Source organism: Budorcas taxicolor, chromosome 14 (assembly GCF_023091745.1).
Source record: "Budorcas taxicolor isolate Tak-1 chromosome 14, Takin1.1, whole genome shotgun sequence".
Taxonomy (NCBI): Eukaryota; Metazoa; Chordata; class Mammalia; order Artiodactyla; family Bovidae; genus Budorcas; species Budorcas taxicolor.
In genome coordinates, this window is record NC_068923.1 from 64,991,109 (window position 1) to 65,017,530 (window position 26,422).

At 37.0% G+C, this 26,422-nt stretch overlaps 1 protein-coding gene across 1 annotated transcript in view; it reads left to right on the forward strand.

Moving 5' to 3' along the window:
• CSMD3 (CUB and Sushi multiple domains 3) overlaps positions 1-26,422 on the forward strand; it is a 1,391,498-nt gene that overhangs the window by 913,140 nt on the left and 451,936 nt on the right. Inside the window, exons 16-17 of the mRNA XM_052651435.1 lie at positions 1,717-1,911; positions 25,812-25,950. Of these exons, the coding sequence (XP_052507395.1) occupies positions 1,717-1,911; positions 25,812-25,950 (334 nt within the window). The remainder of the gene's footprint in view (positions 1-1,716; positions 1,912-25,811; positions 25,951-26,422) is intronic.

Here is a 26,422-nt window from a genome sequence, read left to right on the forward strand (position 1 = left end):
AGCACTTGACTGCCAGGGAATTTCCTTAAATGCATAATGTTTTTAACTTTAATATTTATGGTACCTTGAAGATATGGAAATATTTATTTTGTTCCTTGTTCTATTTTTCTAGTAAATGATTTAACCCGTTGTATTCAAATTCTTACTCCCATGCTTCCTACTGATTGTTTTTTCCTGAAAAATTATACAGAAGATGTTATATTCAGGAGCGACCAGACTTAATCAAAATTATGCTTTTAAAAAGCACAACAGAAAGAAATTAGAAATGAGTGTACATGCAAAATAAATTTTATACATTTTAGAATTTACTTAATATTATTTTGTATTGAAAGTGAAAGGACTTCCCTGGTGGCTCAGATGGTAAATTGTCTGCCTGCAATTCAGGAGACTCGTGTTCGATCCCTGGGTCGGGAAGATCCCTGGAGAAGGAAATGGCAACCCACTCAGGTATCCTTGCCTGGAGAATCCCATGGACAGAGGAGCCTGGTAGGCTACAGTCCATGGAGGTCGCAAAGAGTCAGACATGACTGAGCTACTTCACTTTCACTTAATATTATTTTGCACTGTTTAACTTAAAAATGAGGAGATGGACAATATAATTATAAAAGTTATGAACAATATCAGTGATGATTTAGTGAAAAATTGAAATAATTGCATGTACTCATGCAGTATGAATATGATATCAAATTGTATATGCCTCATGAAATAGATTTTACTTATTTAGACTTTGCTACTTTAAATATTCTTCCATTTATATTATACTAATTTAAACACTTACATTGCAAATTTATAGGGCTCATGTAACCTATAATCTATGAGAAATTTAAGTAAACACATTGTCCTTACAGTTCTGCTGCTTGCTGGGATGGGGCTAAATACACATCCTGGATGATACAAGGTGAAATGAGGTACTGACCCTGAACCAAGAAACTTGCATTCATTTGAGAGACATGAGACAAATGATCCAAGACAGAATATGTTGTGGAGAATAAATTTAAAGTCAGACCAGGGGATACATTTCAATAGTATCCTGATGATCTGAGGCAAACTAGTAATACTTTTTCTGAATTTCATGTTACTCTTTAGAGTAAATGCCTATCAGGCTATTCTACATGTTAAGTGATGTGATAATGTATAATATCTACAGCTTCTATCACAGTGCCTAGAACATAGTGATTGCAAAAGAATTAGCTCTCTTCCCTTCTCCTAGATGGCAGAGAATAAATGATATGTGGAAAATTATTGAAAAATTGAAAGACTTTCATCCTAGATTGAAACACTTCATGTTAATTCTCACAATGAGACTCTCTTTATTCCAAATGATGAATCACAACAGAACTTTTCAAGGACATATAGTCAATCTGTTCTGTATTCACATTAATTGGAATTTTGTTCAGCTTAACCTGGAAATTTTACTTAGATAAAGCTAATGATTTCAAGAAATAAGCAGAAACAATTCTGTTTTGAAATGTTGTAATTTTATTGTGCAGTTCTTATTTTAACACCAATACATCTCTTACACATCAGAGAGAGAAACAGGTGTGGTCAGAGAAGAGTCTCTCTATTTTGTTTTTTGTTTTGTTTTGTTTTGTTTTTAATAAGGTCTTTTCTAGTAATGAACATAACCTTTCTAAAAGTCAATTTTTATCAGCCAGATCCTCAAGGTTCTGTTTCATGCTACTAGTTTGTATGTTTTTCTCTTTTGCTGTTCTCAAGCATTTGGACATAATGAGTGTCCTGATCCTGGAATACCAATCAATGCAAGGAGATTTGGGGACAACTTTCAATTAGGAAGTTCGATTTCAGTTATTTGTGAAGAAGGATTTATTAAAACCCAGGGAACAGAAACAATTACATGTATACTTATGGATGGAAAAGTGATGTGGAGTGGCCCAATTCCAAGATGTGGAGGTAAGCACAATGCTCAGTGAAAAATACAATTCCATCATCAGAATGCACTATAAACCATAACAGGAAATGCATTTTTCTGCCAGGACTGTTGTAATCTTAAAATATCATTTAGTATTTTTTCTTTGGACATATAGTATGTAAATTACACATTTAATATTTATTATTTTATCTTTATTATTTTAACTTTTAGAAATCTTTTAGAAACTCCTTTTAAAAGAAGTGCTTATTAAAAGATATACACTAATAAATAGTAAATATTAGTTGCACATGCAGGTTACCTTCAATATATTTCATAATTATAGCTGAGTAAACTTTATAGTTTCCAGTCATATTTTTCTTGGTATTTTAACTATTCATGATATAAATTTATTTTCAAAAAATGTATTATTATTAATTACAATGAATAAGTTTATGCTAAAGCACCTGTTATTTAACATGTACAATTTTATAGGAAGTTTACTGAACATTTTTTAAAATTTTGATTTGAATGTAATATAATGTAGTCAAGAATGTTCAAGACAAAATATGTGTTATATAAGTATAGCATATATATATATATATGTGCAGTGTTTGTGAATATCGATACATCTGAATATATATACTCACATAAACTCACAAATCCTTGGTAAAAGGAAAAGATGATTATCTTAAGGATAATATTATATATCAAGTATTTAGTGTTTTAATATAGAATCTGTAAGAGTGAATGTGGGTTGGGTTTTAGTTAGAATTGACACAGTAGGAGTTAACATTTTGAATTACATTTTCTTCCTACTCTAAGGTTACATAACCATTTTATAAAAAATATATATGAAAGAACTTTTACTAAGACATAGATGAACTAGAATCATTAAACACTTTTCAATAGATCACCATTTAGTGATTTTAGGTGACAATTTTGAGTGGTTTCTTATTTTTTTTGCTTTCCCAAATATTCTTCTTAGCTGTGTCCAGACTGACATTGGACCTTTGTTTTCTCAATTTCTAGCTAATAAATTGGGAATGTTTAATACATAGTTTCTAAAAGTATAACTAATTTAATTGAATAATTCAGCTATTACCTATAAATTTTGAGTTTCATTGAATTGAGCATTTTCATAATGTATCATGATGAAATAATCTAGACCATGCAATTAAGTTTTCCCCTTAGTGCCTTCAATTAGCACCTCCCTCCTTTTCTAATCACTTCTTCATATTAACATCAGAGGGCCAAACTAGATGACTTCACTGTTCTTTTCCAAACCTCAAATATTATGGGCTTCATAGGGGTTACCCTGACAAGGCTATGACTATGCTATTATGTTTAAAATGCATAATGAATCTGCACAGTGCAGGACTAAAATAAAAGGAGAGAGTTGAAAGTAACATTCAAGTTTTTCCATAATGCTTTGCCCGGAGCTCATCATTCTTTTAACCTAGTGCCCAGCCTAGACTTGGGAAATCAGTCAGGAAAGTCTGCATTAGTATTTGAGGGAAAAGTAGGAGATAAAAGTTTGTTTCAGGAAGAAGGCATAGCATTGGTTCAGTATGACGGGATTGGAAGATAGAGGGATGGGGCTTGATGAATTCAGAGGCCTCTAAATAATGTAATACTTTGTAACAGCACTAAGGTGATTAAAAATTATCCTGTGGCAACAGGAAGCTGCTTCAGTTTAGAAGTGACATGACTTGAGCCCCTCCCAGCACAAGGTTATTTACAGTCTCAGTGGACAAACATAGAGTACACCTCCAGATAACTGGATCTCACTGAGAGCTTGGCTAACTTAGGTATTGGTTTAGGTGCTGTTTGGTGCCTGGATGCATGGAGTGGTAAAAAATAATGAGGTTGACATCAAGAGATCCATTTGATGAATTGCTACTTTATGTGAGAGAGCAGTTTCAATGAGACTTTTCACCATGAAAAATGAATGGCATTTAACTTTTAAAAATAAGTGAAACAAAATATTCAGTATTCTCATTTGGCACAGGCCAACAGGGTCTCAGATTTTTAAAGAGAACTTTGTAAATTTTTCAAAGGAGAAGAATATTTTTTTCTGCATATGTGAGTAAAATTGCATGCAGTTGACTCACCTGCCAATTTCTGGATCCCACACTAAGTGGGAACATCACTAAGGAGAAGACTGGAGCCAGGGAGGGCAGAATGGTAGTGGGCTGGAAGCAGTCTTACCCTGGCACTTGCCAGATTACCTGCCATATCCCAGGCTATGTTTTGAGCCAGTTTCCACTGGATAAAACAGACTACTGTCAGTTCCTGTGTAGCTAACTATGGTGGGTTTCATTTCTAAGACTCTAATTAAGGTTTCTAAAGATTTCCTTTAGTTTTTCCAGAATTCTATTTAGGTACTAACAAAACAAGCCTGAGATTAGCTGAGGAAAGCTTTTTTTTTTTTTTTTTTTCTTTTTCTAAGTTCATTCTTCTCTCCCTTCTTTCTTTCTGTGTGTATATATATATATATATATATATATATATATATATATTTTTTTTTTTTTTTAGTGCAACTCTTCCTCCCCCATTCCCCAAGTGTCCACATAGCCACTCTAACTCACACAAAGAAATATATCTGAGAGCCTTCTCTGCCTATAGTCTTTGTTCTTTAGCCTTTTATATTTTGACAAAAAAAGTTTTGCTTATTATTTATTATAGTTTATCCTCTGGGACTCTCTCACAGTTTCCAATATATACTTAATATTTTAGCTGTTTTTTAAATTATCATTGTCTTAAATATTTTATATAGATTAAATATGTACATGTTTATATATTATAATTAATAGAAATAACCTTCTCTTACAATTGATTTTCTAAACACAAAGAACTACAAAATCAAATGCATTGTGATAAGTTGCTAATGTGTATGGATTTCTATGGGCTTCCCTGGTTGCTGAGTGGTAAAGAACTCAGCCTGCCGATGCAGGAGATGTGGGTTCAATCCCTGGGTTGGGAAGATCCTGTAGGGAAGGAAATGGCAACCTACTCCAGTATTTTTGCCCAGGAAATCCCATGGACAGTAGAGTCTGATGGCCCACAGTCCATGTGGTCACTAAATAGACACAATTTAGCAACTGAACAGCAACAATGGATTTCTATGTGTTGAAAATAGAAAATAATTTGTTTTCATCAGAATTTACAGAGCAAAGGAGGTCACTATAAAATGTTTTGATAAGAAAATCCAGGGCTTCAATTCACTTAAAGATTGCTATCTCCACCCAACTCCTCTCTATCACAATTGTATAGAAATTTAGGCATTATTGGCAAGGTAATGATCCACCCATGTCAACCAGTCTTCAATCCTAAAACTGTGGAACATCTTTAAGAAGAAAAGAAACCTTTTATCTGCCACAGACCTTGAATAAGGATTGTTCAAACCAAAAGGGAGAGATGAAATCATAATATATTGCAGTTCTGTGATCCCATAGCTGAACTAAGATTTATTTCAGATAGCTTAAATGTAATTGTTAACAGAATTGGGTTATACATTTTATTCATTGACCTAAAGTTCAAAGCTGATGCATTAGCTAGGGATAGATTTAGGCTTTTTTAAATTTTGAACTTTTTTTCTCTAGAATAGAATGATCAAATTTCCTCATGAGGAAGAAGGATTAGATGCTTTATAAAACCTTGTGATTGTTCAGTTTTGCTGATGGAAAACAGAACACGTTAATTTTTATAATTACTATTGGAATTATTCGCTTTGAATTTCACAAACCGTCTGCCTAACTCAATTTAGTAACAATCAATGACTCTTTCACTCACACCTAGACAGTAACCTGAATAAAACTGGCTTTATCTAGGGCCAATCTCTGCATGGAGTCTCCTTCACAGATACATCCTAGAGCCATGGTGAATGGTTATCATAGGTCTCCTATAATGGGTTGACACAGGGATTTTCATGATTTTCTACAGAGAAATATTCCTTAAAAAGTGTTCCTGATGCCCATATCGTTCGTCCCTTTTCCTTGCTATGTCTTGTTTTAAATATTTCTATGAGTTTACTGCATATCCAGAACATATTGTTCCAACACTTGCACTCAATTCAAATTCATCTTGATATTTATGCCCTCTAGTGAGCTGAAGCTAAGTGCCATTAGGTGGAGGTTTTGATGGATCTGAGTTCACTAATAGCACCAAACACTCCATGTCATAACCTCAGTGCTTAGAAAAGCAACACAATAACAGAAATAAATTAGGTGGGCTGAATAAAATAGTCTGTCCTTTTAAGGATGAGGTATTATTTCTCACTTTTTATAGAGATATGGTTGTTAATAAACATTTCTCTGTTTAACAACAATAATAAACAAGAATGCAAGAATATCATTAACAGCCGACAGCGATGTTCCCATTAGCACATACAGTCTCTTCATGCACATTTGAAAGAGCATATTCCAAGAGATAAATGGCTTGAACTAATGGTTACTAAGGCACTTTAATTGGAAATTCAACAGCGGCAACCAGTCCTTTGGGGAGTATGTCAGGCTGCTGGAACAGGTTAGAAGTCATATATCAACCTCCCCTCCCTTTTGAGAAAACACACAAATGTCCCAGGAAACTGGGTGTTCTTACCTATGAACAATGTTCCAGATAGTTATTTTAAGAAAATGCTTTCTGAGTTCCTCATTTTTGTGAATTTGTGTAAATCAGTGAATTTTTTCAGGTCCAATCCTCTGGCACCTAGAGTCCAGCTGGAACATCCTATCCAGAATTGTGCATTTTCCCCCAGAGGGGTAATTTCAACCTCAGTCTACACTGTCCTTTTGACTTTGCACTGACATTCTGCTTATATTTGATTCTTTTTTGTCATCTGGCACTGCAATTTTTCTAATAATTTAGCTGCTTGTTGTTGGTGGTGTTATTCAGTCATGTCTGACTTTTTGCAATCCCATGGACTGCAGCCTGCCAGGGTTTCCTGTCCTTCACTACCTAATTTTCAGAAAATGCATTCATAGCATTGTAACTGTGAAGGCTTGGAAATTCATTGTTTGTATACACAGACATTAACTATACCCCTCAATTTTTCTCCAAATTGGAGACCTGGGCATAGAGATGACAGATTATAAAGAGTTTGCCATAGATGCATCAATTGGTGGTATTGTTCCATTACTCAGCCATGTCCAACTCTTTGCAACCTCATGGATAGCGGCACACCAGACTTCACTGTCCTTCACCATCTCCAGGAGCTTGCTGAAACTTATGTCCATTGAGTCAATGATGCCATCCAACTATTTCATCCTCTGTCACTGCCTTCTCCTCATGCCTTCAATCTTTCCCAGCATCAGGGTCTTCTCTAGTGAGTCAGCTCTTTGCATCAGATGGCCAAAGTACTGGAACTTCAGCTTCAGCATTAGTCCTTCCAGTGAATATTCAGAGTTGATTCTTTTAAGATTGACTGGTTTGATCTCCTTGCTGTTCAAGGGACTCTCAAGAGTTTTCTGTAGCACCACAGTTCAAAAGCATTAATTCTTCAGCACTCAGACCTTTATGGTCTAACTCTCACATCAGTACATGACTACTGAAAAAACGATAACTTTGAGTAGATGCACCTTTGTCAGCAAAGTGATGTCTTTGCTTTTTTAATACACTGTCTAGATTTGTCATAGCTTTTCTTCCAAGGAGCAAATGTCTTTTAATTTCAGGCTACAGTCACTATCTGCAGTGATTTTGGAGACCAAGAAAATAAAAACTGTCAGTTTCCCTTTTTTTCCCCATCTGTTTGCCATTAAGTAATGGGACCAGATGCCATGATCTTAATTTTTGAATGTTGAGTTTTAAACTAGCCTTTTCACTCTCCTCTTTGACATTCATCAGGAGGCTCTTTAGTTCCTCTTTACTGTCTACCATTAGAGTGGTATCATCTGCATATCTGAGGTTGTTGATATTTCTCCCTGCAATCTTGATTCCAGCTTGTGATTCATCTAGCCTGGCATTTCCCATGATGTGCTCTGCCTGTAAGTTAAATAAGCAGCGTGACAATATGCAGCCTTGTCATACTCCTTTCCCAATTTTGAACCAGTCTGTTTCATGTCTGGTTCTAATTGTTGCTTCTTGACCTGCATATGGGTTTCTCCAGAGACAGGTAAGATGGTCTAGTATTCCCACCTCTTGAAAAATTTTCCAGTTTGTCATGATCCACACAGTCAAAATCTTTCGTGTAGTGAATGAAGTAGGCCTAGATGTTTTTCTGGAATTCTCTTGCTTTTCTATGATCCATTGGATATTGGCAATTTGTTCTCTGGTTCCTCTGCCTTTTCTAAATCTAGTTTGTATATATGTAAGGTCTTGGTTCACCTATTCTTGAAGCCTAACTTGAAAGATTTCGAGCATTATCTTCAGTTCAGTTCAGTTGCTCAGTTGTGTCCGACTCTTTGAGACCCCATGAATTACAGCACACCAGGCCTCCCTGTCCATCACCAACTCCCAGAGTTCACTCAAACTCATGTCCATTGAGTGGGTGATGCCATCCAGCCATCTCGTCCTTTGTCGTCCCCTTCTCCTCCTGCCCCCAATCCCTCCCAGCATCAGAGTCTTTTCCAATGAGTCAGCTCTTCGCATGAGGTGGCCAAAGTACTGGAGCTTCAGCTTTAGCATCAGTCCTTCCAAAGAACACACAGGACTGATCTCTAGCATGTGAAATGAGTGCAATGTGAGGTAGTTTGAACATTGTTTGAAATTCCTCTTCTTTGGGATTGAAATGAAAACTGACATTTTCCAGTCCTTAGCCACTGCTGAGTTTTCCAAATTTGCTGGTATATATGCTTTAAGAGCATCTTTTAGGATTTGAAATAGCTCAGCCTGAATTCCATTACCTCCACTAGCTTTGTTTGAGTAACGCTTTTTCAGGCCTGCTTGACTTCACACTCCAGAATGTCTGATTCTAGGTGATGACTACACCATTATAGCTGCTATTGTGGCTCAATTGTGTGGCTTCATTTGATTCAGGCTGACTCAGAACTGAACCAGATTCAAGAAGCAGTAAGTAAGATAGAATTTTTACATTGATTTTCTTTGAGCTGGGATGCAAAGGTTTTAAACAATGCAGTAACTAGAAAGCATCCCAAATATTTTTCTAAGCTATATTTTCCCCCGTCTCCCATTCAAGGTAGTTGTTACATATAAAAATCAACACCATCTTTTTTATGATCATTTTTTTCCTCTGATGACTACACATACATTTCTGTAATCATTAAGCAGTTCTTCTCTTTCTTCCAGTTTTCCTTTTCTCAGCCCCATGCTCTTGCTCACATATTTTAGGCCCTTCTCCTCAATACTTAACCCTAAGGTTAGCCAAGACCTACCTATTAACTCCAATGTACTCTGCCCCCAGGAAAGACTAGTTCATCCCATTCTAATGGTTTTGAATTAAAATTCTTTCTCCATAGAAGCTTGGTAAATACAATTTTCCACTTCATTATAAGAAATTATGCATTGGTTTTAAAAAAAGAAATCAAGTTTTTGACCTGTCTTTTCAAACTACTCTCTAATTTGCATTTCTACTTTATAACTACCTGCTTCTATATTTGCCAGTAATAAACCAGCCGATGAATTTCAAAAACCTTGAAAGAGATACCGTGCCTTGAGATTTAGAATCAAACGAGAAAGTTCTCTTCCTAGGTGTCCAACAGTGAGCACTAAGTCATCTAGAGTTTTCTGTAAGACAGTTGGACATAAATTGTCTTCTATCTCTGTTGTAGTCATAGAAGGAAACTTTTCTTGAGTATAAGGATTTATTATTCATTGATGAATGTCTTTTAAAAAATGCTACTGAACTGTACTCATTCAGACTGAAGAATGAGAAGGATTTATTTGCAGACCAAAAATAAATTTTCTGTTAAAATGTATTCATAATTTTTCTATAATCTGAAACACATTATTTACATTTTAAAATCAAATGTTACTTGATAGTTTAAAACTATAAAATCATTTAACTGTTCATGAAAAAATTTGGACTAATCTAGAAATTATATACCTTATTACATTTCATTTTAATAAGTATGCTACTCAAGATCATTTTAGTCTCTCTTGTTAGTTTCTCCTCATGTCTGTAATCTCTGTTTATGTCCTAGAGCTTGGTCTTGAATATTTTCTTCTGTTTATTTCCACTCATTCTATTCGTAATTTCCATCCAGTCTCCATCCTTAGATAACATCTCTGTGTTGAAGGCTCTCAAATTTCCACCTCCAGCCTATTTCTCTGTCTGAAGTCTGGAGTCATCTATTCTACTTCTTCCTCAATATCTCTGCTTAGATGTTTAATAGGCATCTCAAACTTAGCCTGTCCAAAACTAATCAGATTCCCTGGTCATTCCAAATCTGATACTGTCACAGACTTTCACCATCATCATTAATAGCTCATCCATTCTTCCAGTAATTCTAGCAAAAACTCTTAGGAGTAATTTCTGACTCCTTTCTTTCTGTCATAACTGTACACAATCCATCAGAAAAATATGTTAAGCTCTACTTTGAATACTTATTTTCAAAACCCATCTGCTTGTTACTTCCTTAACTGCTGACACTGGTTCAAACAACCATCGTCTATGACCTAGATTACAGCAGCAGCCTTCTGACTAGTCTCACTGCTTCTGCTCTCACTCCTATTCAGTTCTGTAGAAATCATTTGTTATTCAGCTTACCTCTGCCCACCTATTAGTTTCTTCATAGTTATTTCTCCTCTAGGACTAACACGTATATACTATCTGCTTCTCTCCTTGTTTTTACCTGGCTGTTTGTCCCCCATGCGCTGCTTGACTGTAGATAGCAACACCCACTTTGATATAAAGCAATCCCTTCAACAAAAATGGAAATGGAATATTGGCCTTCTGGATTACATGGTCATGTTCTTGAATATAATTAGGATGTAATACATTCATTGAACTACATTATAGATAAAGAGGATTACATTTAATAAAATACATTGGAAGAGTCAGATGAATGCTATTGGCTCAAAGCATTTGATTTAATTAAGGATGCTGAGTTAAGACTAACTGAAAGAAAAGTTGTCACTTCCTTGTGAAGACTCATCGTAATTTCTAGTATTATTATCATTTTGGCCTCCCTGAGAAGAAAAACAGTAGAAGCAAAATGTATGACTAACAGTGTTTTCAAGCAAAATTTCCTGTTACTTTGGGATTGGCAACCTATACCATACCCGCTAAGGAGAAAGATTTTTTAGTATCCCCCTCCATAAACCCGAGGTTCAGATACCTCCTTTGTGGTTTACTAAGTGGATTCTGACTTATTTCTCTTAATCATAACACAGCTATCTCACTACCGATTTATATAAACAACAAAAGAAAAGTAGGAGAGATTGAGATATCTATCTATCTGCTAATGTCTATGTGTCTAATTAAATTGTTAGAGTCAAAAGTTGTTCAGCTTTTACTTTATCTCCTTATAGGAAGGGAGAGCATCTTCTCTTTTCCAGCTGCTGAAATGAATGAAGGAATGAATCACCAACTACTGGTGCATTATCAGCATCCTCCCCTCCATCCTCCAACGTGATCACAGATGCACCTTGGGTGGGTGGGTGGAAGAAATAAGAATTTTAAGTTAATTTGGACTAAATGTTTTTAATATTGAAAGTGATGAGAATTTTAGAGGCTGCACCAAACATTTCTTTAAGGAGAATAAGATTTATCAGTGCATGTTTGAAGGCTATATTCAAGAATGAAAGAAGAAAGGGAGAAATTTCTGTTTGTGTTCCATGACTTTCATAATACTCCATAAAAAGCTTATTCAGGCAAGAACTTCCTTGTTCTCAGTGGAGAACTCCCTGAAGAACTATGGCTTCCTACCCATAATGGGATGTCTGAGAGAATTCCTTGAGTGATTAGGATGGGACTAGAGTCCCTGGAAAAACTGTTTGACAGCAAGACTGGACTTGCTTGCCAATGAACTTACCCTTTGAGAATAAAGGATTTTTTTCTTGAGTCTCAATTAGCCTCAAAAGAAAGGAAATCCTTCTCTTTCACAGACATTTCACTCTTTAGAGGTAGTTAATTTGAGGGAGCAATTACTGTAACAATCTGATGCATAAACCAGAATATATTTGTGGTTCTCATAGAAAGAATGTATATTCACACGTTTGCCTATTCGTATCTAACAATAGACTCTTCTTTTAGTTACATATTAAGGTAGTATTAAATTCCTAGAGGACTACCATAGGGAAAACTAATTTAATAGCAATCTTCAGGAGTTTGCGCCTAATTTCTATAGAGCTGGGCAAGAGAAGAGTAGAAGTTGTTATAGAAACGAAAAGAGGCTCATACCTAGGATTGCTTCTCTGCATTCCTGGCACTTTAATATCTATATTTCTGGCTTTGTCTTTTTACCCAAGATAGAGATGCAACTTGTTTCCCATAATTTTCCTTGAAGCATCATCCAGTATGCTGAGGACAGAACAGGTGGTTACTTTGTTGTTGTTGTTCTTGTTCAGTCACTCAGTCATGGCCAGCTCTTTGTGATCCCATGAACTGCAGCATGTCAGGCTTCCCTGTCCTTCACTATTTCCTGGAGTTTGGTCAAACGTATGTCCATTGAATCAATTATGCACTATGAAGCAAGTTAAAAAAAAATAAGGAAGGAAATGGAACCCTCCTTGTTTATAATCCCTGAGATCAAAACCTAATCTGTCCTCAGGTCCTTAATCCCCTTCTGAGCACCTGTCATTTCTAAAATGAAAGAACACCAAGATTCTGTAGCATTTTTATTCAAAAGACATTTATCTGAATACAGTCTGAAACATTTCTGACTCTTTTATATCTTAAAGCATACTGGGTATCTTGAATTTGTCCATTCTACTTAAAGCAACACAGAAATGAGTCAGTACTCCAGCAAGAATTATTTATAACAGACTTTCTTCAGGCCTTAGAAAAATGAAACAGGATAAATGAATTTTGTCAATTTATGTCATTTTATCATTTATGCTTTGCTTTCATTGTTTAAAGTAAGGAGGGGGATTAGAGGCGGTAATCTGTATTTCACTAATAGATGGAAATTACCTTTTTATGCCAGGAACCTGAGTATTTATCCAGGAGAATCTTGAAGCTACAGATTAGCCATATTCTCTTAGATTTTGTCACCATGGTCTGTGTGCCAAGAGCTGTAAAATGACCTGAGGGATTGGAATAGAGTGCGGGTTTTGTTAACAATGCAGATTTCTGGTTCCTACGTTATAATTACTAAATCTGCATTTTAATAAGTTTTTAATATAAACTCATCTCTAGATGTCTGGGCTTCCTTGGTGGCTCAACTGTAAATAATCTGCCTGCCGGTGCAGGAGGCACGGGTTTGATCCCTGAGTCAGGAAGATCCCCTGGAGAAGGCAATGGCAACCCACTCCAGTATTCTCACCTGGGAAATCCCATGAACAGAGGAGCCTGGCAGACTAACACAACTTAGGGACTAAACAACAACAAAATGACACCTGTAGATGTCTAAAAAGCTTTGAAGTCTTCAAAAGCAGTAGCCACCGCATGAAACCAAAAGGTATTTTCCTCACTAACTATAAGCTACAGAAACAAAGAACTACTAGATTTTCTTATACAGATTTATTGGACCAAATTTCATGTGCCCTATACACAGGGATGTTAAATAAGCCAAAATATTGCAGTTTGGAACAGAGAAAGGTTTACTGCTTGGGCCAAGCAAGGAGAATGGTTAGCTAATGCTCAAAAGACCTCAGCTTCCTGGTGGTTTTCAGAGAAGAGTTTTTTGTTGTTGTTTTTTTCTTCTGTTTTTAATTAATTAATCAAGTTTTGGCTGTGCTGAGTTTTGTTGTTTTACATGGGTTTTCTCTAGTTGTAGATACTGTTTGTTGTGGTGCAGGAGCTTCTGATTGTGGTAGCTTCTCTTGTTGTGGAACACAGGCTCTAGGCACACGTGGTTGTGGCACATGGGTTTAGTTGCTCTGCATGAAGCATGTGGAATCTTCTAGGACCAGGGATTGAGCCCATGGCCCCTGCATTGGCAGGCAGATTCTTAGTCATTGTGCCACCAGAGAAGTCCCAGAGAAGAGTTTCTAGATACAGAATTTGAAGTGAGGGATGTAGGGTCAGTGACTTTCTTCTGATTGGTTGGTGGTGAGGTAACAGAGTGGTCTTTCAGGAATCTTGTGTTCAGCCTGAAGTTAGTGTCCTCCTCCTGCGAAGGACCTTAGTTCTTATAGAGGAACTCTGAAAGATATACTGTATCCCCTCACTTCCCTGAGCAATAAATTTTAAATTTGCTCTTTGGGACTCAGGGAAGGTCTAGGAGGCTGAAGATTTTTTTGTTTGTTTTTTTTTGCTTGTATTTTCTAAAAACAAGAAATGGGATGCATGTACCTGAGAAGGCCGTCCAGGGTTCTGCTTGTTTTCAGTATTTCTCACTTCCTTTCTCTGGTCTTTCTGTCTTCCCTCCATAACCCCCATCTTCTATTCATTTTTTTTTTCTCTTTTAATATAACTCACCTCTGACAAATCTCCTTCAAGAACTCTTTTCTAATGCCCTTGAGATTTTACCTGTCTCTTCCCCACATTTCTAGCCTTTCTAGCTCAAACATACACTTATTCTACATGTTAGCTATGAATGTCTTCCTTGTATAAACTGTGTGTTTCATGAAGTGAAATATAATGTCACATAAATTTTAAAAAATTGTATCACCTAGCATATCATCTTTGGAGAAGGCAATGGCACCCCACTCCAGTACTCTTGTCTGGAAAATCCCATGGGCAGAGGAGCCTGGTGGATGTAGTCCATGGGGTCGCTAAGAATCGGACACGACTGAGCAACTTCCCTTTCACTTTTCACTTTCATGCATTGGAGAAGGAAATGGCAACCCACTCCAGTGTTCTTGCCTGGAGAATCCCAGGGACGGGGGAGCCTGGTGGGCTTCCATCTATGGGGTCGCACAGAGTTGGACACTACTGAAGCAACTTAGCAGCAGCAGCAGCAGCATAATATCTTATATATAGCAAAAGCTAAATAAATATTTGTTCAGAATAAATAAATACAGAAATAATAAATAATATCAGGGAAGCACTTAAAATTGTGTGGTTAGAATCTCAGATTTACATTAAAATTGAGTTACTTTGTTTTATCCCCCTAACCATTCATTTCTGTCTTCACTAAACTTATTTTAAGGAGAATAGGTATGCTTAAACAAATGTCTTTCTTAGAAAATTAATCCAATACAGATATCATGAAAGTAGTTACTAACTTGGAATTTGAGTTTTCCCTTTTCACTACCTAGATCTGTGTTTCTCATTAAGTCATATGTTTGATGATTTTTTTTTCTTATGTACAAAACTGATATAAGAAAGAAACCAGCATTTTTCTGCTACTTGATTATTAAAAGGGGTATCCCAGGTGGCCCTAGTGGTAAAGGACCCACCTGTCAAGGCAGGAGACATGGGCTCCATCCGTGGATCAGGAAGATCCTCTGGAGGAGGGCATGGCAACTCACTCCAGTATTCTTACCTGGAGAATCCCTTGGATAGAGAAGCCTGGCAGGCTATAGTCCATAGGGTGGCAAAGAGTTGGCCAACTGAAGTGACTGCATGCATGCATGGTTATTAAAATAAGTAAGGTATGTATATGAAAACATATGCTAAAGTGGAAAGCATTATGACCACTTGGTATAATGGTTGGTATAGCAGAAAAGGCTATCTGTTTACCTTTAAGCTGTTACCCCATTCATTATACAGAGTTGTAGGTAGGAAATAGCTACCCAACTGAGGGACTTCATGTCACAGCCTTCTTTGCAGCTAGGTATGTCAACTGAGTAAGCAGAAGTAATATAAATAACTTCCAAGCTATGATCCATAGAAAGCATATGCAGAGTGGCCCTCCATGCTCTGTTTCCTGTCAGCTGAAATGGAATGGCCTCCATAGCAATCTAGGAAATGGCATACTGAAAATGACAGGCTTTGTCATTCTGGGTCTTGAGAGACTAGGAGGAAAGCTGTTCTGCTGACAGGTACACTTCATTGTATTGGTACACGATTATGCCAAGGAAAAATTTTGCCAGAGTTAAACAGGCAAGGAAGATTTTATTCAAGATGGTTGCAGTGGGGAGGATAGATTGAACACAAATGCACTGAGGGAAGATTGTTAAGGGCTGAGATCAGCTAGTTGAAAATTAATGGAAAAAGTTGAGTAAGGGGGTCCAGAGTCTTTAAGAAGCCTGTTTAAAGTTTAGTCAAACTGAAAGCCATTTTGGTCAAGTGAGGAAGTATTCTGTTAACTTACTAAAATTTAGATATTTATTTATTTTATCAGCTACAGTCATCCAATTCACACACAATTAGCAGAGAGGAAAACCCAAATAGAAATAGTTCATCCTAGCCTCACCCCACTGTAGTGTTAAAATATATAACAATACCTACTTATATTTTTTTATTAAATTAAACTGTTTTTTCAAAGGTTACATCTTAAATCTGTTTTATTTTCTTTTCTAAGATTTCACCTTAATCTTCTGCTTACATTGAAACTTTAACATCAACCTATGTTGAAAATGACACATATAACTGAGAACTCCAGATTCTATTTTCTCTTGTTTTTATTGTATTTCACAGTCCTTTTTGCCTCAGTAGTGAATCTTATTATCTTTCCACGTAAAACTCCTTTTTGTTTTGTGTTTCCTATTTTAACGAATGGAATTATCTTCTATGATGTAGTTCATGACAGGGGCCCAATAACCAATTTATCTTAGCCCAACTCTTTTATCTTGCTCACTCATTGCATGTAATCAGTAAATGCTATAGAATCTGCCTCCTAAATATCTCTCATATTCAACCCTTTCCAGTTAAAACCACAAATCAGAACCTGATTATACCTTTGCAGATAATTGTAACAGTTTCCTAATTGATCTCACCAACTCCAGGTGCACTGTTCCTAATCCATTATCCCTGTAGCTTCCATTTAAATGAAAATTGTATTTTTTAATCTATACATGTATATGTAGCTTTAAAAAATTTTTCAATTGACTATTTTCATTTTCCTTAATGTAACTTATCAGGTCCTTTTCTACTCTTTTTCCTTCATCTATCATCATTTCTTGGTTCCCTAATATATATATTATGCTAATTCAGCCTTCTACTCTTAAGCACGTGCTGTTTCTTCCATTTACAGTATCCTCTGTCTGTCTCTTGGTGAACTCTGACTTATCCTTGAAATGGAGTCTCTTCTATGAAGCACAAGCTGGAATCAAGATTCCCAGGAGAAATATCAAAAAACTCAGATAGGCAGATGACACCACTCTTACGACAGAAAGTGAAGAGGAACTAAAGAGCCTCCAAATGGAGTCTCTTCTATGAAGCCTTAATTCATGCCCTCTTCCAGACCCCTTGCCCATGGGCATATCTTTCTTATATGACTTCAGTTCAGTTCAGTCACTCAGTTGTGTCCGACTCTTTGTGACCTCATGAACCACAGTACGCCAGGCCTCCCTGTCCAACGCCAACTCCTGGAGCCAAACCAGACTCATGGCCATTGAGTCGGTGATGCCATCTAACCATCTCATCCTCTATCATCCACGTCCTCCTGCCCTCAATCTTTTCAGCATCAGGGTATTTTCGAATGAGTCAGCTCTTCACATCAGGTGGTCAAAGTATTAGAGTTTCAGCTTCAACATCAGACCTTCCAATGAACACCCAGGACTGATCTCCTTTAGGATGGACTAGTTGGATCTCCTGGCAGTCCAAGGGACTCTCAAGAGTCTTTGACACCACAATTCAAAACCGTCAATTCTTTGGTGCTCAGCTTTCTTTATAGTCCAACTCTCAAATCCATACATGACCATTGGAAAAACCATAGCCTTGACTAGACGGATCTTTGTTGGCAAAGGAATGTCTCTGTTTTTTAATATGCTATCTATCTAGGTTGGTCATAACTTTCCTTCCAAGGAGTAAGCGTCTTTTAATTTCATGGCTGCAGTCACAATCTGCAGTGATTTTGGAGCCCCAAAGTCTAACACTGTTTCCACTGTTTCCCCCTCTATTTGCCATGAAGTAATGGGGCCAGATTCCATGATCTTCGTTTTCTGAATGTTGAGCTTTAAGCAACTTTTTTCACTCGCCTCTTTCACTTTCATCAAGAGGCTCTTTAGTTCCTCTTCACTTTCTGTCATAAGAGTGGTGTCATCTGCCTATCTGAGGTTTTTGATATTTCTCCCGGGAATCTTGATTCCAGCTTGTGCTTCATCCTACTCAGCGTTTCTCATGATGTACTCTGCATATAAGTTAAACAAACAGGGTGACAATATACAGCTTTGATGTACTCCTTTTCCTATTTGAAACCAGTCTGTTGTTCCATGTCCAGTTCTAACTGTTGCTTCCTGACCTGCATACAGGTTTCTCAAGAGGCAGGTCAGGTGGTCTGGTATTCCCATCTCTTTCACAGTTTTCCACAGTTTATTGTGATCCACACAATCAAAGGCTTTGGCATAATCATTAAAGGAGAAATCGATGTTTTTCTGAAACTCTCTTGCTTTTTCCATGATCCAGCGGATGTTGGCAATTTGATCTCTGGTTCCTCTGCCTTTTCTAAAACCAGCTTGAACATCTGGAAGTTCACAGTTCATGTATTGGTGAAGCTTGGCTTGGAGAATTTTGAGCATTACTTTACTAGCATTTATATAACTTATGACATTATTATTTTTTATGTTTACATTTCTGTGTTTTGCACATGGGAAGTGTGAGAAAAGGAATGAGAATATCTTAATTACATTTGTAAAGAAATTTCTAGTATCAGATTGCCTCTGTTCAAATCCTTGCTAGCTGATGTGCAAATTATATAAATTTTCTACACATCAGTGTTCTGATCTATAATGGTACATATGCGGTTGGATTATTTTAAATATTTCATAAATAATACATAGGACTTCTTACATATTGCCTGGAAACTGATAACTTAGAAGTAGTCCAGATATCACAGGGGCATGTATCTGACACACAATTGTTTGCTGAATGATTGAAATACAAATGAGTAAATGATGAATGAATAAATAGAACTTGAAAATAACTCCTTGTATCTTGATCTACTTTCTGTTTTCTATATATTCCAAGTTTCCTTTGTTCTGTCAAAGATACTGTCTTTTCCAGAAGTTTTTCTTAAGACTATAGTACCATTATACTTTGAGGTAGACAAGCTTTTGGTGTTAACTATGTAAGCATTTCTTAAAATTCAATAGCTGCATATTTATTTTCAGGCATTATGGAAATAAGTTGTATGTTAATTAGGGGAATTATCACTTTGTAGCAAGGTCAGTATTTGGGAAAATACTTTCAGTAAACAGTCACAACATATTTATGCTACTCCTTTGCTTTAATACTCCTTCCGAACAACTCTGCCTCTCTAACATTTTGTACTGAGGGACCAACCAAAATGCTTCTGGGTATTCTAATTTTTAATAGTTAGTGGCCCATTACTCAACTGCTAATTTTATGACTGATTACCTCTTTTAATTATGATTAGACTGAAGTGTACAAATACTTTCCTATAACAGTATGAGTTGATGATATATTAGGTGTATCCATTAGAAATACCATATTTCAGTGATCTTCTCTCACCAAAGTGCTTTCCTCTGTCTTTTAAAATATGGCAATTTAAGTGACTGTTATGCACATAATTTTATTTTTGAAATGCATAATAACCCTACAGGAAACCTAATTATGATCATCATTACAAGGAAGATTAATAATCCTCATGAAAATACTATGCTGTGAAAGCTTTTAAACAAACAAAATCAAATCCTAATAAGGAAGAAAATTTAGTTTTATATGAAAGTTCTTACTTATACAAATAACAAATTTTGGCAATTTCATGTAGAAAATGTTTTTCAAAAATGGACATTTTATAATAATGCTTGATTCTTAGGTCAATTTATTATGCATATCATATTTTGTTTGGGTTATTCTAATTACTTTAGAATGAAAAGGTGTAAAAACAGTGTCTGGAACAATAGATTTTAGAAATTCTGTAAGGTAAAACTGAAAGAAACAAGTAAACAACAAAGATAAAAATATAAACACATGAGATGGAGTTATAAAGGAAATATTTAAAGAAAATAAAAATATAAAATGCTAAGTCATTGAGATGGGAAAACCAGATCACCTGACCTGCCTCTTGAGAAATCTGTATGCAGGTCAGGAAGCAACAGTTAGAACTGGACATGGAACAACAGACTGGTTCCAAATAGGAAAAGGAGTACATCAAAGCTGTATATTGTCACCCTGCTTATTTAACTTATATGCAGAGTACATCATGAGAAACGCTGGCCTGGAAGAAACACAAGCTGGAATCAAGATTGCCAGGAGAAATATCAATAACCTCAGATATGCAAATGAAACCACCCTTATGGCAGAAAGTGAAGAGGAACTAAAAAGCCTCTTGATAAAAGTGGAAGTGGAGAGTGAAAAAGTTGGCTTAAAGCTCAACATTCAGAAACGAAGATCATAGCAATGAGTCCCATCCCTTCATGGGAAATAGACGGGGAAACAGTGGGAAAAGTGTCAAACTTTATTTTTTTGGGCTCCAACATCACTGCAGATGGTGACTGCAGCCATGAAATTAAAAGACACTTACTCCTTGGAAGGAAAGTTATGACCAACCTAGATAGCATATTGAAAAGCAGAGACATTACTTTGCCGACTAAGGTCCGTCTAATCAAGGCTATGTTTTATCCTCTGGTCATGTATGGATGTGAGAGTTGGACTGTGAAGAAGGCTGAGCGCCGAAGAATTGACGCTTTTGAACTGTGGTGTTGGAGAAGACTCTTGAGAGTCCCTTGGACTGCAAGGAGATCCAACCAGTCCATTCTGAAGGAGATCAGCCCTGGGATTTCTTTGGAAGGAATGATGCTAAAGCTGAAACTCCAGTACTTTGGCCAGCTCATGCAAAGAGTTGACTCATTGGAAAAGACTCTGATGCTGGGAGGGATTGGGGGCAGGAGGAGAAGGGGACGACCGAGGATGAGATGGCTGGATGGCATCACGGACTCGATGGACATGAGTCTGAGTGAACTCTGGGAGATGGTGATGGACAGGGAGGCCTGGCGTGCTGTGATTCATGGAGTTGCAAAGAGTCGGACATGACTGAGCGACTGAACTGAACTGAACTGAAGTCATTGAGAAGGGTCTCTAACTTGTTGAAGCTGATACAGTACACATTTGACATTCCAAATAATTATTAATAATTCAAATATTTTTGTTCCATTTTATCTCCTCTTTGTGTTCATCCTGAAGATATAAAGCAGGCTAATGTATCAGGGCTGCTGAGTGCAGGGGGAGAAGTTCAAAGTACAGGCTAGAGTTTAAGGCAATAACTAGATCATTCAGGGACTGTTGGTCAGCACAGCAAGAGACCATTTAAGGATGTTTACGGTTTAAAAAATTACTCTGACCATAGTGTGGAGGATAGTTAGTGTAGATGAGAAGACCAATTAAGAGACTCAGTTAAGAGGGTTTACTCCAGATATGAAATTATGGTTAATTTAAACTAAATCTGACAGCTGTAGACATTGAGAAAAAAAGAATGAACTTGAGGATGAGTTGGATATGGGAGTAAATAGTAAGGAAAATGGGCTTCCTTGGTGGCTGAAACAATGAAGAATCTACCTGCAATGAAGGAGACTGAGATTCGACTATAAAAGATGACTACTTCTAAATTTCTGGGCTTTTCAAATCCATGGATGGTGATTTCATGTAATGATATTGACAATAATGGGAGAGGACTGGTTTTGAAGTCTTGTTTTGTAAAAGCTGACTTGAAAATACTTTTGAGACTGTCAAATCCTGTGAACTTTGACAAGTTGTTCTCTCAGCTTGGTTTATTTCTCTTCAAAACGAGGTGTTTACACTAAAATACCTTATCAGTAACTACTGGGATTAAAATGCTATCATTGTGATTTCAATTGTGTATGAGTTTAGGAAAAATCAGATGATTAAATTCTTGAAATGATAAGCTGAATTTAATCTGATGTTAAAGGAAAAAGAGATCAAGGTACCTGTCTAGAAAAGCAAATGGTATCATGAAACTGTAATTTGAAGGGCATTATTCTCACAGCTGGGCTGGAGCAAGAGAGATATAAGCAGATGGGAGATCAAGAAAGAAACTGAATCAATGAAGGACCGAAATTATAACAGGGACTCTGATTAAAGGAAGATCAAAGTTTTAGACAGCATGTAACATGAATTAACAGTTCAGTTCAGTCACTCAGTCATGTCTGACTCTTTGCGACCCAATGAATCACAGCACACCAAGACTCACTGTCCATCACCAACTCCCAGAGTTTACTCAAACTCACACCCATTGAGTCAGTGATGCCATCCAGCCATCTCATCCTCGGTCGTCCCCTTCTCCTCCTGCCCCCAATCCCTCCCAGCATCAGGGTCTTTTCCAAAGAGTCAACTCTTCTCATGAGTTGGCCAAAGTATTGGAGTTTCATCTTTAGCATCAAACTTCAAATGAACACCCAGGACTGATCTCCTTTGGAATGGCCTGGTTGGATTTCCTTGCAGTCCAAGGGACTCTCAAGAGTCTTCTCCAGCACCACAGTTCAAAGAATCAGTTCTTCAGTGCTCAGCCTTCTTCATAGTCCAACTCTCACATCCATACATGCCCACTGGAAAAACCATAGCCTTGACTAGATGGACTTTGTTGGCAAAGTAATATCTCTGCTTTTCAATATGCTATCTAGGTTGGTCATAACTTTCCTTCCAAGGAATAAGTGTCTTTTAATTTCAGGGCTGGAATCACCATCTGCAGTGATTTAGAGCCCCCCCCAAAAAAAGTCTGACACTGTTTCCACTGTTTCCCCATCTATTTCCCATGAAGTGATGGGACCAGATGCCATGATCTTCGTTTTCTGAATGTTGAACTTTAAGCCAACTTTTTCACTCTCCTCTTTCACTTTCATCAAGAGACTTTTTAATTGCTCTTCACTTTCTCCTATAAGAGTGGTGTCATCTGCATATATGAGGTTATTGATATTTCTCCTGGCAATCTTGATTCCAGCTTGTTCTTCTTCCAGCCCAGTGTTTCTAATGATGTACTCTGCATATAAGTTAAATAAGCAGGGTGACACTATATAGCTTTGATGTACTCCTTTTCCTATTTGGAACCAGTCTGTTGTTCCATGTCCAGTTGTAACTGTTGCTTCCTGACCTGCATACAGGTTTCTCAAGAGGCAGGTCAGGTGTCCTGATATTCCCATCTCTTTCACAATTTTCCACAATTTATTGTGATCCGCACAGTCAAAGGCTTTGGCATAGTCAATAAAGCAGAAATAGATATTTTTGTGGAATTCTCTTGCTTTTTCGATGATCCACCGGATGTCGGCAATTTGATCTCTGGTTCCTCTGCCTTTTCTGAAACCAGCTTGGACATGTGGAAGTTAACGGTTCACGTATTGCTGAAGCCTGGCTTGGAGAACTTTGAGCATTACTTTACTAGCGTGTGAGATGAGTGCAATTGTGCAGTAGTTTGAGCATTCTTTGGTATTGCCTTTCTTTGGGATTGGAATGAAAACCGACCTTTTCCAGTCCTGTGGCCACTGCTGAGTTTTCCAAATTTGCTGGCATATTGAGTGCAGCGCTTTCACAGCATCATCCTTCAGGATTTGAAATAACGCGACTGGAATTGCATCACCTCCGCTAGCTTTGTTCATAGTGATGCTTTCTAAGGCCCACTTGACTTCACATTCCAGGATGTCTGACTCTAGGTGAGTGATCACACCATAGTGATTATCTGGGTCATGCAGCTCTTTTTTGTACAGTTCTGTATATTCTTGGCACCTCTTCTTAATATCCTCTGCTTCTGTTAGGTCCATACCATTTCTGTCCCTTATTGAGCCCATCTTTGCATGAAATGTTCCCTTGGGATCTCTAATTTTCTTGAGGAGATCTCTAATCTTTCCCATTCTGTTGTTTCCCTCTATTTCTTTGCATTGATTGCTGAGGAAGGCTCTCTTATCTCTCCTTGGTATTCTTTGGAACTCTGCATTCAGATGCTTATATCTTTCCTTTTCACTTCTCTTCTTTTCACAGCTATTTGTAAGGCCTCCTCAGACAGCCATTTTTCTTTTTTGCATTTCTTTTCCATGGGGATGGTCTTGATCCCTGTCTCCTGTACAATGTCACTAACCTCCATCCATAGTTCATCAGGCACTCTATCAGATCTAGTCCCTTAAATCTATTTCTCACTTCTACTGTATAATCATAAGGTATTTGATTTAGGTCATACCTGAATGGTCTAGTGGTTTTCCCTACTTTCTTCAATTTAAGTCTGAATTTGTCAATAAGGAGTTTATGATATGAGCCACAGTCAGCTCCTGGTCTTGTTTTTACTGACTGTATAGAGCCTCTCCATCTTTGCCTGCAAAGAATATAATCATTCTGTTTTCAGTGTTGACCATCTGGTGATGTCCATGTGTAGAGTCTTCTCTTGTGTTGCTGGAATAGAGTTTTTGCTATGACCAGTGTGTACTCTTGGCAAAACTCTATTAGCCTTTGCCCTGCTTCATTCCATACTCCAAGGCCAAATTTGCCTGTTACTCCCGGTGTTTCTTGACTTCCTACTTTTGCATTCCAGTCCCCTATAATGAAAAGGATATCTTTTTGGGGTGTTAGTTCTAAAAGGTCTAGTAGGTCTTCATATAACCGTTCAACTTCAGATTTTTCAGTGTTACTGGTTGGGGCATAGGCTTGTATTACTGTGATATTGAATGGTTTGAAATGGAAATGAACAGAGGTCATTCTGTCATTTTTAAGATTGCATCCAAATACTGCATTTTGGACTCTTTTGTTGACCATGATGGCTACTCCATTTCTTCTTAGGGATTCCTGCCCACAGTAGTAGATATAATAGTCATCTGAGTTAAATTCACCCATTCCACTCCATTTTAGTTCGCTGATTCCTAGAATGTTGACGTTCACTCTTGCCATCTCCTGTTTGAGCCCTTCCTATTTGCCTTGATTCATGGACCTGGCATTCCAGGTTCCTATGCAATATTGCTCTTTATAGCATCAGACCTTGCTTCTATCGCCAGTCCCATCCACAACTGGGTATTTTTTTGCTTTGGCTCCATCCCTTCATTCTTTCTGGAGTTATTTCTCCATTGATCTCCAGTAGCATATTGGGCATCTACTAACCCGTGCAGTTCCCCTTTCAGTATCCTATCATTTTGCCTTTTTCATACTGTTCATGGGATTCTCAAGGCAAGAATACTGAAGTGGTTTGCCATTCCCTTTTCCAGTGGACCACATGCTGTCAGACCTCTCCACCATGACCCTCCCGTCTTGGCCCCACATGGCATGGCTTAGTTTCATTGCGTTAGACAAGGCTGTGGTCCATATGATCAGATTGGCTAGTTTTCTGTGTGAATTAACAGTATTTGATACATAAATCAGAAAACGAAAGAGATAAACTAAAACTAACAACATGTTTTTTGTTTTTTGTTTTTTTTCCAAGATTTGAAAATGGGGAAAATGGTGGAGACACAAGAGCATATTTAAGGGATATAATTGGGAGACTTGAGTTCATCTGACATGCTGAGTGTGTAACTAAACCTTATTTGAAAAAGTAAAGGTTTTTTTTTTTTCTTTTTTTTTTTTAGGGAAAATAATCATTCAATAATAAAATGACTAGATGTTTTACTTCCAAATGTTTTAAAATAGCGTTTAGTATATACATACACACATGCACACTAAGTCGCTTCAGTTGTGTCTGACTCTGTGTGGCTCTATGGACAGCAGACCACCAGGCTCCTCTGTCCACAGGATTCTCTAGGCAAGAATACTGGAGTGGGTTGCCATTTTCTTCTCCAATATACATACACAGATTAATTTTAATAAATACAATTAATACTAAAAATATCTTCCGCAGCTTACTCTCTAAAATTTTGTTTTTACCTATTCTCTGATTTTATTTTTCAGCTCCATGTGGTGGCCATTTTTCAGCTCCCAGTGGATTGATTCTGTCACCAGGATGGCCTGGATACTATAAAGACTCTCTGAATTGTGAATGGGTGATTGAAGCTGAACCAGGACACTCTATCAAAATTACATTTGAAAGGTTTCTTAAAATACTTTTCTACTTAAAAAACATTATCTAAAATATAGTTGACATTCTCTAATTTACTTACCAAATTAATGATTAATTTTATTGAACTAGTCAGTTGTTGTGTCTTGAGTGTTTCAGAATGTTTTACCCTTTTAGCCTTCAGTCTGTTCTGAAGTTAATTTTCTATTTGCTTAATGCTCTATCAGTACTAATGAGATATATAAGATGGATTTTTTATTCATATATATACACACATACACACACACACACACACTCTACTGAGATATGAATCTATAACCTTTAACTTAATGTTTAGTTGCCCTATATTTTGAAGGCCCTGTGGATTCTATTCTGCTAGACTGTCAAAGGTAAAGATGCTGTAAATACATTTGAATTGTTACCATATTGCAGCCTGAGACTTCTGCTTACATACATTACCCATATACCTACACTTAAAAGGCCTTCAGAAAAATGGCTGTGTCAA